The following is a 15,277-nucleotide window of genomic DNA, read 5'->3' on the forward strand; positions in this document are numbered from 1 at the left end:
ATGATTTTGTCAACCCTGCAATAGCTGGTACTCTTAAATTACAATGCAACATTTGAGACAAAATTTAAAAACAAATATAAGTTGTCATAAAACATGGACTGAAAAAATTTACTATGCCAATAATTTCCTTGCGGTTTATCATATAAATCAACAGATTTAGATGGGTGTTGGGAAATTCTTTTCTAAGGCACTGCGCAAAAAAAAAAAAAAAAAAAAAAAAAAAAAAAAAAAGGAGGAGGGGAAATAACCACTTCAGCAACTCATGACTACAAATAACAATATATATACCAAAAAAACGTAGCCAGAGGCAACTACATATTACTACTATTTAAGCAATTCCTTTTAAAGAATGTGTTGAATGCAGCTGTTGAATATAATGGCCTCGTGAGTCTTGATGACAAGTTCTCCATTTTTAAACCTCAGAACCAAAAGGGAATTTCCTGTATTGTATAACATATTTCAGATTTCTCCAGATGAGCAAGCCATTTCACGTTGGAGGCCATCAGAGACTTCTTCAATACCTTGTACTGTGAAAAAATCATAACCCAGCATTTGGTAAAGAATTTATAACTTTTCATGGCCAACGTTTAAAATTTGAATCAGATACAAATCAGATAAAATCACAAAACATCAGATACTAGCAGACTAAGCAAAAGGGAATTCAGTATTATAGGACATGGAACCTTAAAATATCCTCTTCAAGGCAGTTAGAAATGCCATCCTCTCTCAGTATTCGGCCTTCTCTTTTAAGAACTGTGAATTGTTGCAGTTAGGAAGAGCACAAAGTATCTAAATACTGACTAAATCAACAAAACTCTTCAGAACTAGGAGAAAAAACTTCTTAATATTATACATGTTTCAAAACCTGTAACTCAAATGCTAACACGAATACTAGCTATTTATTCATCACACATTCACAAAAATTACAATTCTACACAAGTCACAAATCCACAAAAACACAGTTTTAAAAATTTTCAATTTTGAAATTTATTTAGAACTCAGGGGTTAAGTGTGGTAATTTTCCAATGTCTGTTAATAGCATACCCACGTTGCTACCAAATAAATTGCACTAATTCCCTCTGCCCCCCTCCCCATTAGAAATCTGCAGGTTAGTTTTCTTAACAGCCAGTGGTTTTGCAAATAGTGTGTTCTAGGACACTACTGCATTTCCTGAGTGTTCAAAGCTACTGTATGATACGTCAAGCTGAAGGAAAAACAATGAAATTATAATTCAGAAATAAAACAGGTATTTTATCTTGTTGCTGAAGCATGGAATCATAAAACACAACGTATTTCAAGAAGAGGTCGTTTTGGAATGCTTAAAACAAATTATTATTATTTTTTTAATGACATTATTTTTACTTCCACTTTAAACTAAACAGTCTGAGCTTCAAGTCACTGACTTCAGGACTATTAAAAATGGCTGAAGAACTTAAGACTCTCAGCCTGCAATGTAGTTGGAACTTAAACATCTATGTCAGTACTTCTTTAACTTCTAGAGTATATTCCTACCAGTGCTAACAAAAGCAGCATAACAAGATATTTCTGTTTTGTGTTCTTTTCAGTGCTCTTGAAAATGAGTTACTAATAGCATTGACCATAGTGCTCAGACACAGGATTTCAGACAATCGCCTTGCAACACACTTCAGCTTTATCATGCAAAACCAATCTAATCATAAACATCCCCACACTAAACACGATAAATTGTGCCAAAGTATGTGATGTGAATTAACGTCAGCTCATCTATCAACATGTTGACGTATGTCAGCTTGTCTATCAAGCATTGCTCAAGTCCAGAGTAAGTTGATTTATCAGAACTGAACTCCTCCATAGGCAGACTGCATAGTCTATGCAAGTTACCATTTTTTGTCTGGAAAACCTCAAGGTTGTATTTATGTTGGTAATCAGGCTTAGACAAGAGTTTCACCCTTAGTTAACATATTAACGAAGAGATCCCAGCATCTGTTAGTGGGACCATAAAAGACCACAATCATTTCTTAAACAAAAATGTGAATCAGAGACAGCTGATGGAAATGCTAACTACATTGTTCTTGCATTGCTTTTCATGACACATGCTCATTTACAGATTACTTTGGCAGAAGGGTTCTTCAGGCTGTGACTGAACAAGAAGCAACTTCTTCTCAGTTTAATTTTTCATTTTTTTTTCTACTTTTTTGCTTCATGGAAATTTGTTTTAAACTAAGAACCATCTGTATAGGCAATTAGAAGCAGGAATTAGTAAGAGCTAATGTGCTTCACTCTAGTTTGTGAGTGGCTTGCCAATCCTTTTCCTCTAAAATATTTGTAAAAACATTGGAAATAACTATATTACATTTATTTAAAAAAAGCTCCTTAAACATCTCCTTAATGCCCTTTCCATCCAATACAAGGCCTCCACATTTAGGGTCTTTTTCTGTGGATTTAAGGGAGAGGTCAGGGAAGAGGTAAAGAATAGGATAACTGCTATCATTTCAGTTGCTATTTTAGAAAACTGGAATGACTGCTAATCTAAAGATTAAATACAGTACGTAATCCACCACAACAATGGAAATAAAGCATAACTGAAACTATATAGAATCCGTATCAGGTCAAGTGACAGTACATTAAGAACAACTTTATATGTTACACAGAATATACACAGATTAAAAGCCACTGCCAGTACGATCACAGCGTTACTGTACAGACTAGTGACTTGAATATTTGTAATTACTGAAGGAGAAAATTCAGGTTAGAAAGGAAAAATGCATCAAATACACTTCTTCACTTGTCTAAATGATGATTAAATTAAAAGCCTTAAACATTTTCCTACGCACTCTGCTTCCAACTTAAATAGAATATTGCTGTCAGTATACAAACCTTATAGAGAGGTCACTTCTAATCTAGTTAGTATAAGTATTCTAAAGAACAGCCACCTTATAAAGGAGATTAAGTTCAGATGTTTAGAAACTTTAACAATAAGAGAAAGTTAGAAACCCTAAACAGCTACTTATATTTAACTATAATTACCTTTTAGAGAGCATTAGGCTAAACTCCAGTATTTTATACAGTCATTGTCTTAAAAGAAAATTCTACCACACCTAAAGGATAAGGCATAGCCATCTACTAATTGGCATATTTGTTTATTTGTCTCAGTTGTGAAAAGGTCCTTATTTGTGTAAGCAGCAAAACAAATCTCAACTGAATGATTGCTATATGCAAAAGGACTGAAGACAATTGCCTCTGCAGTGAACTTAACAGTTCTCAACAGCACACACGCAACATGCTATCTGAAAAAAGTTACTAACTTAACTACATGTATTAAATACTGAAAAAAGTTTTACATTTTTATTATAATTTATTTTATTTAACAATCTAAGAAGTTTGCAGCCATCAGAAGTTCCAGTGCAATTTCAGGTGCAATTGGGAATTCAGGAATCTCCGTAGAGCTGTTAGTATAGCGGACCTTATAGGTGAAATACATGCATACTTTGGATAGGACATGGGATGGGATCTCTCTAAAATTCACCTCATTTGTTTCATTTTCTGCAAACTGTCCTGTGGGAAAACAAACAAACAAAAAAATCAGAATCTCAATTCACCACAAAATGGAACACTTTACTACAATAATACAGTATATTCCAAATGGACTTGTTAGGTTCCATATTCCTAGCTGCTACATTCTTCAGTGCGAAGCAGGGTGTTTCACATTCATAATCCTCACAAATAAGAGGATCCCTTGCATTAGAAAATGTTTTTTCATTTAGGCTGCAACATATTAATATTCTGAACCACTTCACCAGTAATATGTAATTCTGATGTTTGCTTTCAAGAGGTTCTCTAAAACTGTAGTGTGCTCAGCACTAAAGCTCACAGTACCATTTAGAAAAAGAGGTATACATCCAAATTTTTAGCTAGCTTTTGCAAGAAAAGAAAATGTTTTACATATGTTCTGTATTTGCATATGCACACTCATCAGTTCTGTCTCCTCCCACTACCACTGAATTTCTTGGACAGTCTCTGGCAGATTTGACAGAGGGTTGAAGTCTTAAAGATACACTAGCTTGATAAGCTGTGGAAAAAAAGGCATGCAGGAACAAGAGGAAAACTCTAGTTGTACTGCAGGAAACATTACATGCTTTTAGAGTTTATACCTGCTAGATTTGAACATTTTATCCAAAGCTCAAATTTCAAAACGCAAGTATATTTGAACCTTTCTTCTGTGCCCTCTAAGCACGAAACAGAGGATACAAAATCCTATTGTTAGTCCCACAGCCTTCCTCTACTGTTATATTTGTCACTGTTTTTATCTCTCAACTTTAAGCTTATTAAGCTGAAAGACAATACAAAGCCCACTAACATACACTCCATATTTATAGGTGACCTAACAGTTATGTAGTTATCTCTACAGGGATATCTCTGTAGGGATCCCTTTCATAATAACCACAAAGCAGAGTTATTTACTAATGACTGCATGTATTTGTGTAGAAATATCTGAATACACATACTGAAGCCAATCTGCCTTAAAGTCTATAATAGAAACAGTAGGAAGCAACAAAATTGTTAGCATATTGACAACGCCACAGTACTGAAATAGAGAACGCTTACGCATCAGTGAAACTGCGGCCTGTAGACAGTAAGAATAATTTTACTTGCAAACTTGTTTATCTTACAAATGTTTATGTAAAACATGCTTAAATGCTGACTCCTTTACAGAGTCACTTTTCTAGCCCCCTTTGCCTTTTATTTCTTCATATTTTTACAGATCACAGAACAAATTTGGAACAGGTTTTGTAACTACTCTTCTTGCACACCTCGGAGGCAGATACAGAGTGAATTAGACAATGGATCTGCAACGTATTTTCATGTTCATATTAAGAATATTAAGCTGAGAATTTTAATTAATTAAATTGCCCAACTATTAGTGAGTAATTTAAAAGTATATTCAGCAAATAGATGTTGCCAGCAATTCCATTCATCAGAATCAAAAAGAGAATGACCATATTTGGATCAGAGGTCGATACAGCCTACTGCTACTTGACTGGCCAAAAGTAATTGTATGGGACAAGGGCAGATAAGAAGGAAGAACATGCAACTCAATTTCTCATTCTCTTCTCCACCCTTTCATGCTTCAACAATTAGTTCAAACACTTCTTAAAACAGAAGTAGTCTCACATACCTATAACATGTGAGGGCTTTCCCTTCAGTCAATTTATCTCTTCTTCAAACTTACACTAACTTGTGCCATTAAGTTCAAGTACTCCTTGCCATAAAGACTTTGTGAATACTTCAAGTTCTATCATGGAGGCAGCAACGGAGTCACTTATCTTGAATTTGACAGCTGCAACCTTCAGATAATGACCTCAAGTACATTTAACAGAGGAAAATGGTAGTAATAACATCATACAATTACTAGCCATCCAGAAACTTATGGAGTTCAATTATACATAAACAATACTCCACGGAGGTGGACTGTTCCAATGGAAATGGAATTAGTAATGGTTTGAACAAGTTATTATTTGCTCCAGCTTTTGCTTACTATATAATAGAAATTCAAATAGTCCAACAGAGAAAGAGAAGGACATGAGGGTACTACATCTGTTATACTTACCTGGTCCACTCAACATAGCTTTTATTGTTCCTGATGTTAATGCATGCTCTCTTTTTACAATGAACTCATGGCCATCAGAAGATATTAACTTCACATACATTGCATCTGGGCCCTCACACCCACCGTATGTTTTCTCTTCTCCATCTGTGATGGAAAACAACAGTTTCAGTATACAATGACTGATTCCAATTATCAAGAATGCAAGCTTCAGTCTTTCCTGTGACTATGTTTGCAGACAGAAGAACCACTGCAGACCACCAAAAATAAGGTAAATATTTGCATATATCAAGACTTCTCTGAAGAGTTTGGTAACCTATTTCAAAAGAGGAATTTTTAGAAAAATGAATCTATTTTGATTAACATCTCCCTCCTCTCTCCATCACCAATTTCTGACATGATTTCAGCAATCTGTGTAGGAAAAAAAATTTTCCTCCAGATGAATTCTCAAGTGAAAATAATTTACTCATTTTAAGAACATGCTACTTGTTCCATTCACAAAATGATTGCCATGTCTGGCACGCTAGTATTTATAACTTACAAGTCATCTAAACACATATCTAATATTTCAAAATACAGACTGTAAGAGAAAAAATGCTTTTTGAAGCATAGGAGGAATGAAAGCAGTCAAAGCACGTATTTTTGTGCTGGAAAATTGAAATTGAATTAATTCCTTGCTCACTGCCAGTCAGACTAAGAAAATTAGTGCATACTCATATTGTGACTTTGGTGAGAAAGCACAAAAACCCAATAAGTTTGTGAAGTCTCCCCATAAGTTTTGACTATGCTTTTCCTGTCTCTCTCCTCTCTTTTGTCTTACTATGTGTCTGCTTTGACAACATGCTCTTTGGGGTAGGAACCACTGACTACTCTGTACCCACATGATGTTCAGCACCAAGATGACTTTGGAGATGGTCTTCATGCACACCTGTAAACTGTAATAAAGATCATCATAACTTTAAACCTTCTTTCCATTTTGTTGGGGTTTACTTTGCACTTTAAACTCAATAAATATACAATTTCTATCATATTCAAATTGGAAAGTTAATGTTGTATTTCAAATACTGCATTTTTTAAAGGAGTACAGAGCCATTACACTAAGTATTGCTTCAGTTCTATTAGAAATTAATACTTGAGTTTGATACTGCACATAAGATTAAACATTCAGGACAGTATTAATTTTGGCAGTAAGGTAAAACTGGAAGTCTTTGAAGTTCTAACAGCTTGGAAAATCAGATGATATTTATATCCTTCTAGAAAAGTAATCCACTGCCAATATATCATGATTGCATGCATGAGTACAGAGATAAAACAAACTACAAACTTGACATCTGGCCATTAATGTTGTGTTTATTTCTGACAAAACAAAAAAATATAAATTACATTAACTGTAATATATTATCTTACACTGTGGTGCTATTGCAAATATAATATTCTCTCCATCAATTGTTTCGTAAATTTGAAATAAAGTTACTATATAGTTACTGACAATTTTAATAACTTGCCATAAGTGCCAAAGATGCTAAAATACTTTCAGAAAAAGTATAGCTAGCACCAGAATCTTTCCAACCTTGTTTCATTAACCATCATTTGTAGTGAGAAAGATATGAAAGGTTCAAGTAGCCATGTTTCACATACATACAGTAACCTAAAGGCATCCTATTTTAGCACGTACATTTTCATCATTTGGCATATTAAGATAAATTATATTTTACTGTTCGACAGATACTCATCTCAATAAACAACATTCACACACACACAAAAAAAATCCTCTAAAAACTACATTAGTTGGAAGTTCCACAAAGTTTTCAGGCTACAATAAAAAAATGACACACACAAAAAAGCTACAAGATCAACATTTAGAGTCTTATAGTCCAACCATTAGTCTTAACAATTTAAGAGCTAAAATGTTTCACATGAGAAACAGCAACAAAAATCTAAGAACAATTCACTTACCCATTCTCTTCTTATAAAAAAATTATTTCTTTTCAACAGCAGCTTTTGCAATAGGAGCGTCTGAAAATACACGAGGCAATGTTTTTAGTCACTAATACAATTTCTTAAGTCAACACTAGTTATTAACTTTTACATTATTATAAAGGCTATTAAAAAGAATATGATGACACAAAGCGTGCAATGTCATGAATACTAAACACTGTTTTGAAACTGGTGTTTCCTGGTTTGGGTTGGTTTTTGTTGTTGGTGGTGGTTTTGTTCTTTTTTTGATATATATATATATATCAATATATATATACATCCCCACCAGCTTACCATATTCTAGAATCTCCAAATTGTTGCTTTGCAAAGAGATGTTTCTTTAAGGTTTTTAAAAGCCCTTGATCATCAAGTCAGGGTTACCTCAGGAGCCTGTTACACTTCTACTACTACAGACACCACCCATGCAGCTGTAGTAGGGAGATAAAGAGAGCAAGTTCTACCACAGCACAGAAGGCACTGAAGAGAATAAACGGAGTGTCTACAGAAGAAACACCAGGCAACAGTTCAGTATATTGTGAATACAGGAGGGGCTGTTGCATAGGTGTCCTGGTATTCATTGGACACCTCAACAAGGCAAACAGGAATTCTACAAAGTTCAATGGCAAACGCACCTTTGGAAGAATTACACCATGCACCAGTGCTGACTTCTCTGACCAATATCTCGGTCAAAGGGTGCTGGTAGACAAGCTGTGGGATGGCAAGAACACACACCAGCAATGTGCCCTTGTGACAAGGAAGAGGAAGACCATCCCAGGCTGACTGAGGAGGAGAGCAGCCAGCACACTGAGCGAAGGCATCCTTTTGTTCTATTCAGCCCTGTATATCTGGAGTACTAGTCTGGATCTGGGCTCCTCAGTACAAAATACACTGAAATGCATCCTAGATTGAAGCATCTGTCAGTCACAGAAAGACTGACAGAGCCGAGGAATTTAGGCTGGAGAAGAGAAGGCTCAACAAACAATCTGATCAGTGTGCATTAAATACCTGGCCCTTCAAGCCGTCCTTCCTAGAAGATTGAGAGTTCCTGACACATACACCAATGTCATTTAGAAAATCTACTCCAGATATTTAATGTAGGTATTCACATGGTAAGTTAACCAGGAATTCCAGAGCTTATAAGCTGACACTCAGCTTGCTGCAGATGTTATTTGTCATGAAAATGATTCCAAAGAATTATAGAAATGAAAGCACTTATTTGCATAACAAATCCAGTATTTTCAGATTCAACTTGTATTTCTCTATATTGAACTGCATCTCTGCTGTGGCAAAGAAAATTATGAAAGAGAAATTCCACCCACCTGCTGTCCTAAAATTCCTTTCGTGTCTACAGCTGCTCTCCAAACATTAACCCAGTACAAATCAATGACATACTGCTGCATGCCCAAAGGTTCAGCAAAACATGACCAGGGATTCTGGGTAGTTATTCAGTAGAAGCCCAGGGTTGGGGCAGCAAAAAGTCTGTTAAGAATTCTGATAATTCATTAGATTGCTACGAAAAGCAACGAGCAACAGCAGACGCATGAGCTGCTATTGCTCACTGCTGAGAAGGATCCCAAGAAGGCATGAAAAAGCAGAAGAGACTGTTCCTCACATTTCCTCCCTCTTCTATTTGTGGTAAAAGCAGGGGCCAAAAAAAAAAAAAAAAAAAATTAAAATTAAATAGTAAGCAAGTTGAGGAGGGAGCTGAAGGACTTGGAGGAAGTTTTACAGAGATTCCTAAGCAAAGTCAAGAGACTCAGATCTTTGGAAGCTGCAGCTCCTTGCTACTGCAGATAGCTTCACTTCTCAACAGTACCTCAGTGCTGAGCGTTGATTTCTTCTATCTCCCTTTTTTCATAACCATTTCAGGCAAGGAACTATGAAATAATCCCAATGGTTACTCAAGCTCTCACAAGAAAGCATTTTCAGTATAATTAACCATTCATGACTAGTTTTTAAGTGACTGCAGAACACTGAGCAAAAAGCATCTCCTGCTTGCTTTGCTGTTGTATTCGAAATTTATTCCAACCTTACAGAACTATCTTAAATTTTTTTCCTTTCCCATTGGTATACTTCAAATCTTCCTCCATGTAAAAACTTGTTGAACATTAGGCATGTTCAAGAATGATCTTAATTTGTGCAGACTGCCATTCCGTAATATCAAACTTTAAATGCCTTCACCATTTTCAATAATTCCTGTAACTCCTCCATTGAAATTACATTTGAGCACTGGAATAGTAAGAGCACAAAACTGATAGCATCTTTCATCTGTTCCAACAAGTTTGGAAATGGAAATTATCCCATTGTAGAGTATCGATTACTCAGGAACAAAAAGGCTACCTTGTATAACCTAAGGGAGCTAACACATTAAAGCTGGGGAACTGAAATAATGTCTACACCAAAATATTAGAGCTGTTGCAAAAAACAAAACAAAACAAAAAAAATCACCACAGTGAACATTTTAAAAATGTCAAATGGAATGTGTTATCATACGATGAAAGAGGAAAAAAATAACAGTTATTAGCACACAAGAGTAAAAAAACCATGGTCAGAAGTGGCAGCCAACTGTATGAAATATAAAGGAAAACAGGATACAAATGCAGTAAGGATTAGCATGCTGAAGTAGCCTAACATTAAGAAGTGAATCTGTTATTTCCTTGATAACAGGAAAGGAAGGGAAAGTAGATGGAACCTGGACAAGGCAAATCATGTGGTGTTAAACAAATGTGGTAAGAGGATAATCTTATGAGAAAAATTGTCTGATAAAGAGATGACGCAAATGTGCAACTATTAGACTGAAAAGGACTTCTAGGTCCTCCAAAAATGACATTAAGCATGTTATTCTAACAGTGTTGTAAAAAAAAAAAAAAAAAAACAACAAAAAACAAAAACAAAAAAAAAAAAGCCAGCAGATTCAGATGAGACAGAAGTAGAAGGCACTGCAACAAAAGGGGAACAGAGCCTCACACAAAGAAATGATTCACTGGTCTTGAAAAACAGCACATGAAATGAAGTTGTATGAAACTTCATTATCTCATTCAAAGAGAAAGGTTCCAGGGGGAACCTTACAGTGGCCTTCCAGTACCAGAAGGGGCCTACAGGAAAGCTGGGGAGGGACTTTTTATAAGGACATGCTGTGACAGGACAAGGAGAAACGGTTTACAATTCAAAGATGGAGGATTTAGACTAGGAAGAAATTCTTTACTGTGAGAGGGGTGAAACAACAGAACAGGTTGCCCAGTGAGGTTGTGGTTGCCCCCTCCATAGAAGCATTCAAGGCCAGGTTGGATGGGGCTCTAGATCCCTCACAGCTTCGCTGCCCTTCTCTGGAGAATCTCCAGGGCCTCAATGTCTTTCTCTCATAGTGAGGGGACCAAAACTCAACATGGTAGTTGAAGTGTGGCCTCACCAGAGCTGAGTACAGCAGGATGATCACCTCCCTGCTCCCGTTGGCTATACACTTTCATATACAAGCCAGGATGCCATTGATCTTCTTGGATACCTGGGCAGAAGTAGCACAGGTAGAAGTAGTTCAAATTGGAAACACTATAGAAAGGAGCTAACAACATGATCAAAAAGCCTGCTCGTAATGAAAAAATTAGAAAGCCTTGCTTGTTCGGCTTAGCAAAATGAAGACAAATACAATTCATCAAATGGATAAGCGAAGAAGAAAAAGCATGCCAAGATCATCCCTTATTTTAAGTCCAACTAATCAACATAATAGGATTAACAAAGAATAAAATTTGTACTTCTAATAAAAAATAGAATAACATAGAAATTATAGAATAGCATAGAAAAGCTTTTTCTCTCAGAGTGGTCAGGCACTGGAATGGCTGCCCAGGGAGGTGGTGGAGTCACCGTCCCTGGCAGTGTTCAAGAGGCGTCTGGACGAGGAGCTGCGAGATATGGCTTAGTGCTTGTGGTAGCAGTGGTAATGGCAGGACGGTTGCACTAGTTGATCTTGCAGGTCCTTTCCAACCTTGTGATTCTATAATTCTACAGAACAAAAGCAACATACCACTGCTAAAAGCAGAAGGCTTGAGAAACCTGCCTACTTTTAAGCAAGTAACATCATACATCCCATTATATTCACCTTGGAAGCACGGGACAAAACTTGGTTCCACTTCACTTCATCTGTTCTGACATAACAATGTATAATTTCAAAAAAATATGTAAAGTGATAATTATGAGTAAGAGTGGTTGCATAGATTTTCTTCTGACAAAATATGGGCAGTGAAGAACAAAAAAAGATCACAGGATCAATGCAACAATAGAAGAGATAAGCAAAGGAAAATAGGAAACTTGGAAAAGCTGTAACAAAACTAAGAAACTGTTTGCAAGTACTGGTTCCTCTTCAAGAAGTGTCATGTGTGTCATGATACATTATGAAGATCTGAACATATTTCAGTTCTATGTGATTGTTTTGTGAAAAGCATCTTCTTTCCAACAACTACACCCAAGTTATCTGAGATGTTATTAACATGATTCTGCACGAGCCACAGCCTGTTTTCTTCAGTCAACTCCCTTCCTGGTTCATGAGCTTACACAAGAGTTAGTGGAAGCAGTAACAGATTTACACGTTGAGGTAGAATATAACTAAGAATCATAAACCACCATCATTGTCAACACAAAGCAAATGTTCCTGTTCCCGTGCTTGAATTCATTCATCTCCTCACAGCCCCAAGAAGAAATGATATGGTATAGTGAGTTTAGTTTTTTTCTTTTTGTTTCTCTTGAGCATCAAATGTAAGAAAGAAAAAAAAAGCCCATGACCCCTTTCCTAACTTACGCCCAAAACTGCATGCTTGTCAACCAACACACCCTGAATTTTCAGAACATCACTTCCTTCTACAACTTCTAAGCCTGGGAGACTAAAATATAATTGATGGGCATACGTTAATTTAACTGAACACACACAACTGCTATACACATTCCAGAAACTCATCCTTTTAGTCCAGTTAGCACAAGAAACTTAAATCTATGCAAACATTTGCAAGCATTCAGATTCTTTGTTCCCACAGAAAAATGTCTGAAACTCAGATTCTGGTGTAGGGTAACTCGAAAGGCTTCCAATTCATTAGCTGTGCAATACAAGCACACACACGCCTTTTGTACGTTTCAGTTGGTGACATTTTTGTATTTTGTGAGATCAACTTTTTGGAAAATGTGGGGCAAATAACAAAAATGCCTTCACAATTCCTGGGTTTGTTGAGAAGTCAAATGTGGAATTTTCTGAGTGTCATTTGTAAATTAGGAAGAGTTCTTCAGCAAAGAAAGGCCATTGTATGCAAAATTAATAGCGTCTTACTGTTTAATCCTAAGCTATAGTCCTACTCTAGATCCTAAAGAGAAGCTTGTTTAAAAATATCACTCTTCAGTTTAGTATTCACTGTTTAGGGCACACAAAAAAAATAATGTAAATATGCATTGAAACATATTTAGAAAAATAATGAGGGAAAACTGGTACAGCAAGATTGCCAGATAAGCCAGTTTACTAGGAAGGTACACTAAAGGTGAATGCTAGTTCAGACAAACAGATGAGCTAGGATGCTATGCATGGAGTATCAAAGGCCTCACTTTATTTAAGGTACTCTTTTTTCTTAGCAAAATTTCTTTTCCAGTAATTCCGAAGAGGAAAAAAAAAAGTAAGCATTACAGTTTTCTCCCTAATATAGAAGGAAAACCCTGGTTACTTTATATCTCTAGCTGTTAGAGGAAATAAAGCTGCTTGCATATTCCAAATTTTTAATACAGTATCAATTTCTGTTCTCTCATTAAAGCATTCATCAAAAACTACAATTATGCAAACTACCCCACAACAACATTAACTACATTCTGAGCCTTTCCAGATGCAAGAAAACTTGTAAAAATCCTATAAAAAATTTTATTCTGATTCAAAAAATATTTCTAGGACAAAATGTAGGGCATACACTGAGAATTCCAAAAAAAACACAGCAAAAACATCTGAAGTTAAACAAGCTTTCAAAAGATATTATTTTATTCCCATAGAAAGCATAAGGGGTAAATGGATCAGGAAAAATTTACAGAAGTGAGAGACAGAAGAGTGTACCTTACAAAACTGGACCTCCTCAGTGAACCAGTATTAACTCCTCACATTAAGAATATACGAAATGTTGTACATCATTTTATCACCACTTCAGTACTAAGAAGAAAAAATCTCGCATGACTTTTCACCACTACAAAGAAATGCTAGAAGTGATGAAAGTTTCAAAGATCACGTATCTTAAATTTCTCAGTGCTGAGGGTAAATCTTAGGGAAAAAAAGTTATTTACACAGTAGATAGCTGATCTCAAGTTGTATTACAGAAAAACACTTATATCTTTCTAAGGACCCTTTAATAAATTGTACTTTGCTCCCGATTATTTTTTTGTTCTTAGCATAGCAAAAGGAGGAAACTTGAGTACAGAAGGAAATAAATACAGGCACAAAGCTGTTTTTATCCTGAAGGTCTCCAAGATGTTTATATCTACATTCCAAACTGAAGCTCTGAAACAGCAAAGCCAGAGCAAACCCAAGTAAACAGCAAACCGACAACTACATCTCCCTGTAGCGCAATGTTCGCATCGCAATCTACAATATTAATCATCTTTAAAGCTCCTTCAACTAAACTTGTAACAACCTCAGAGCTGCCTGCTAGCATCACACTTTTCACATATGTACCTAAAGCCATCGTCAACTTAGCAAAGCTTGTGGTCACCTACAGAAAAACAAAGCCTGCCTTTTAAGTAGCACGGGCTGCTCAGAAGCACGTTTCCTTTACTACACGTCAGTCAATCGCTCTTCCCCATCAGTCTTGTTTTGCTTACATTCACCGACCATTACAGCCAAAGCACTTCCACCAGCACTTCGCACCTTGGCACAACAACCCCAGAGGACGCATCCTAAATTCTTTCGGCCTTAGTTACTGCCCTTTCTTTAGGGCACGGCGTGGGAAGAGGGTGGACGTCATTCGTAGCGGAAAAAGTTTAAGAGCGATATTTAATTACAGCAGCGTTCTGGAAAGCCCCTTTCCCGGCGGCGTGTGGAATCCAGGGAGACTTTTACAGAGAGGAGAAACGCTACCAGCCCACAGCCGGCAGGGGAACCCCAGCCTAGCAGTGAACGTCTAGCAGCGAGCCTCCCGCACCGTGCACGCACGCACCCCCGCCTCCTCCCCACACGCCCCCGGCTCTTCCAGGCCTCTCCGCTCAGCGCTCCGGGCCCCCGCCCCCAGCAGCGAGGCTCGCTGCTCTCCCAGCGGCAGACCCCCGGGGACACCTTCCAGGCGGCCGTGGCGAGGCCTCTCCAGCCACTCACCCGTCGGTGCCGCTCCCTCCGCCCCACTCGCAGGGCCCCCGCCGTATCGGGCCAGCTGCCTTCCAAGCGCTTCCGCTGGGTCACGGCGCACTTCCGGCCCCCCGCGCACTGCCCTTGGAAGGCGTGAGACCGCTCAGCTCCCGGCGTGCTGCGCGGCGGAAGCAGGGCATGCCGGGAACTGTAGTTTATGTAGGGTGTCCGCCATGTTGTCCGCAACGCGGGTGAGGTGCGAGGGCAAGGTTTGCCGCGGGGCCGGCTGGAACAGCTGAGGCTGAGCGTGCCCGATAGCTGCTAGTGAGGCCGCCCTGACACTCGCGGACCGAAGAATGGCCGTCAGCCACGAAGCCGCCGGGATTACCCGGCCGCTCGGCCCTGGCAGTGCCGCCACGTTTATTGCG

General features: G+C 37.7%; 1 protein-coding gene across 1 annotated transcript; it reads right to left on the bottom strand.

The window, feature by feature from the left end:
• Nucleotides 1-962: 962 nt before the first annotated feature.
• ELOC (elongin C) lies at nt 963-15,030 on the bottom strand. The gene is made up of 4 exons (XM_085221294.1): nt 14,880-15,030; nt 7,541-7,600; nt 5,588-5,731; nt 963-3,534 (listed from the first exon to the last, which is right to left on the bottom strand). Exons 2-4 carry the CDS (start codon nt 7,542-7,544, stop codon nt 3,344-3,346), a joined length of 339 nt encoding a protein of 112 aa, XP_085077420.1. The 5' UTR covers nt 7,545-7,600; nt 14,880-15,030; the 3' UTR covers nt 963-3,343.
• Between the last annotated feature and the right edge of the window lie 247 nt (nt 15,031-15,277).

The sequence above is a fragment of the Meleagris gallopavo genome, chromosome 3, assembly GCF_905368555.1.
Source record: "Meleagris gallopavo chromosome 3, MGAL_WU_HG_1.1, whole genome shotgun sequence".
NCBI lineage: Eukaryota > Metazoa > Chordata > Aves > Galliformes > Phasianidae > Meleagris > Meleagris gallopavo.

Excerpts from the sequence above, each read along its gene's own strand:
- ELOC (XM_085221294.1), bottom strand. Across the intron at positions 3,535-5,587 it reads AGCTATGTTGAGTGGACCAG|GACAGTTTGCAGAAAATGAA; the intron begins GTAAGTATAACA and ends GTTTTCCCACAG.